Source organism: Helobdella robusta (assembly GCF_000326865.2).
Source record: "Helobdella robusta unplaced genomic scaffold HELROscaffold_13, whole genome shotgun sequence".
Classification (NCBI taxonomy): Eukaryota; Metazoa; Annelida; class Clitellata; order Rhynchobdellida; family Glossiphoniidae; genus Helobdella; species Helobdella robusta.
This window is the reverse complement of record NW_008703718.1, coordinates 1,963,659-1,966,420: the sequence shown is the minus strand read 5'-3', so window position 1 is coordinate 1,966,420 and position 2,762 is coordinate 1,963,659. Positions and strand designations below refer to the sequence as shown.

Below are 2,762 nucleotides of genomic sequence, written 5' to 3'. Positions count from 1 at the left end.
GTTTGCGGATGAATACGACTTCAGCAACCACAAATACAACTTCAACTCCAACGTTAAATGCCCCATCATAACAATATATGGTCTCAAAACTGCTGAATGCATGATGAAAAATTTCACGTTCGTGCCGCAGAACTTAGACACGGATATAAAAACGTTTAATCTGCACAAAAATCAAATTTCAGTCATTCGCGACTATTCGTTCAGAGACTACACATCCTTACAGAATCTTTACTTGAAAAATAATAGAATATTCAATATTTCTGATTACGCTTTTGTAGGCATGGATAATTTGCAGATTTTAGATTTAGAAAGTAATTTGCTTTCTTCCTTGCCCGGTCCAGCTTTTAAACATTTGAAATCATTGCGAATCCTAACCGTCAACAACAATCCTATAACGCACCTTGGAAAAAACGATTTCAAGTATCTATCCTCAATAGAGACTTTGAAATTTGAAAATTGTCAAATAAAAAATATTGAACCATCTTCATTTCGTCCAATGAATCGTCTGTATGAATTGAACTTGGCCAACAATCAGCTTCGTCATCTTCATTATCAAATCAAAAAATCTTTCAGCAGATTAACAGTTTTGCGGCTGTACAACAATCAGTGGAAATGTGATTGCCACTTACGCTGGCTAAGGATCAGTCTTCAATCTATCCCAAACTGGGATTTTGGATCAAATTCGCCAATCTGCGAATCTCCAAACAACTTACGAGGAGTCAGCTGGAAGAATGTTGCTCCTGACAAATTCGCTTGTTCAAGTACCATTCAAGTACCAAGCGGTGGCAAAATCAAAAAAGGAATTGAAATCAGTAATGATATTGATGGGGTTAGTAGTAGTGAAGACGACAAAAACAATGGAGACTACAACCAAGTTTTGTACGGAAACGCATTAAAAGATGAAAGTTATGACGGGGTCCTCAATAACAATAAAAACAACGATGTAAACTTGAAAGCAACAAGCGTGGAGGTGGTTCTGGGATCAAACGCCACGTTGAAATGTACAGCATGGGGCGATCCCGCTCCAATTGTCACCTGGGTTCGTGGAGGTCTTCTGGTGCCCCAACAGTTCATCACGCAAAGAGTTATACCCCAGCCCTATCCAAATATTGAAAATTATCGTTACTCAGATGACAAAGAGGATTTGGCTCGTTATCTTGAATTTGTTGAGTATCACAATCAGTTCATGAAAAATGAACAGCTAAATGAAAACTACAATAACGTTTTCGATGTTAATGAGGGAGAAATTGACGAATTGAATTCGGAAACTGGAAGCAGCGTGGAATCTGTTTTGCACGTGCTTTCGGCTAAAAAATCTGATGCCGGTAGCTACATGTGTTTAGCTGAAAATTTAGCTGGAAAATCAGAAGTCATGTATAACTTATTAGTTGTTGAAAACAAAGTTTATGAAAACATAAGCCTTAGCGAAAATTTACTAAAAAAATTTTCTAAATTGTTTTCAAATTTAGAGGTAATTCTTGGTATTATATTTGGGTGTCTTGTTGTCGTTGGTTGTTTAGTGGCTTGCTTCGCGTGTGTTGTAACGAGGAAGCAAAACAAAAACGCAAAACGCAAGAAAGCCAACCAGAAGCACCAGAAACTCCTGAACAGCGAAAACGTAAAATGCAAAAATTTTGTCGAAGGAGATGTTGACGATTGTAAATGCTGCAATAGAAACGTTGAACTTGTTGATGAATTTTGTTACGAAGAAAAACGTGATAAATTACAAGAAAAAGCCGTGAGATCACTGCATAAAAACAAACCGCGGCGTTCATTTTTCAAACCGACAAAAAAAGTAAATTCGTTTTCTACAAACAAATGTACACCAGATATATTGAGCAGTCGAAATTCTTTGCTGAGAAATGTTGATGCGGATAGAAGCGATGTTGCCATCAATATATTTAGCGGCAGCAGTAACATCCACCAACAACACCAACAAAATCACGAATTTCCGTTGAAAAATTTCACCAAACAACAGTACGCCAACACATCTATTCACAATCAAGTCTGTCAGAACCCCGTTTGTAACAAACCAATCCTAAAAAGTTCAAAAATAAACAAAACAGCGGCAATAACGTCTGCAACGTCATCAATATCTACCATTTCAAAACCAAACAACAAAACTAAAACTCCTTTGAAAACCATTCTTAAAACACCGAGCAGCAGTTTTGAAAAAAATCGCAACACGCCATCTGACAAACCGTTGCAAGCCAACGTAATTTATAACAAAAATAATCGACCTCCGGATATATATGCCACCATCCCTGCAAGAACTGGCGCACAAAATGTGAAAAATATTGGCATTCCGGATTATCATTCAACCATTCCTAACATACCAATCGAAAGCAGCCACAACATTATTTACAACAACACCACCAACGTCAACAACAATTTCAACCATAACAACAACAACATCAACAACAATATAAATAACAACATGATTAACGATAATCAAAACAGTTTCGATAAAAATTTCGGATCGCCGATCGTCAGTTTCAACAGAGACAGCGTGAAAATATACAGTAGCCACAATATCAACATCATCAACAGCCCCATATACAACACTACCCTTCCAAAAAACAACTCAATCAATGAAAACATCGTCAACGTCAACAACAACGCAGAAATAATCGCCATGAACTACAACGCTGTTGAAGAGTTTAAGAACACTTCGCCTGACTTTTCAACTCTGCAACAACATTGCAACAAACTCAACATTATCAGCAACGTTAGTCCTGTACAACAACTAAATTACAACACTG

General features: G+C 37.2%; 1 protein-coding gene across 1 annotated transcript; it reads left to right on the top strand.

Moving 5' to 3' along the window:
• Window positions 1–280: 280 nt before the first annotated feature.
• HELRODRAFT_73506 (hypothetical protein) lies at window positions 281–1,390 on the top strand (the record flags this gene model as incomplete). The annotated part of the gene is made up of 3 exons (XM_009014208.1): window positions 281–782; window positions 957–1,039; window positions 1,184–1,390. Coding segments are annotated over 3 exons (792 nt in total), but the record flags the coding sequence as incomplete, so codon positions are not given.
• Window positions 1,391–2,762: the final 1,372 nt, after the last annotated feature.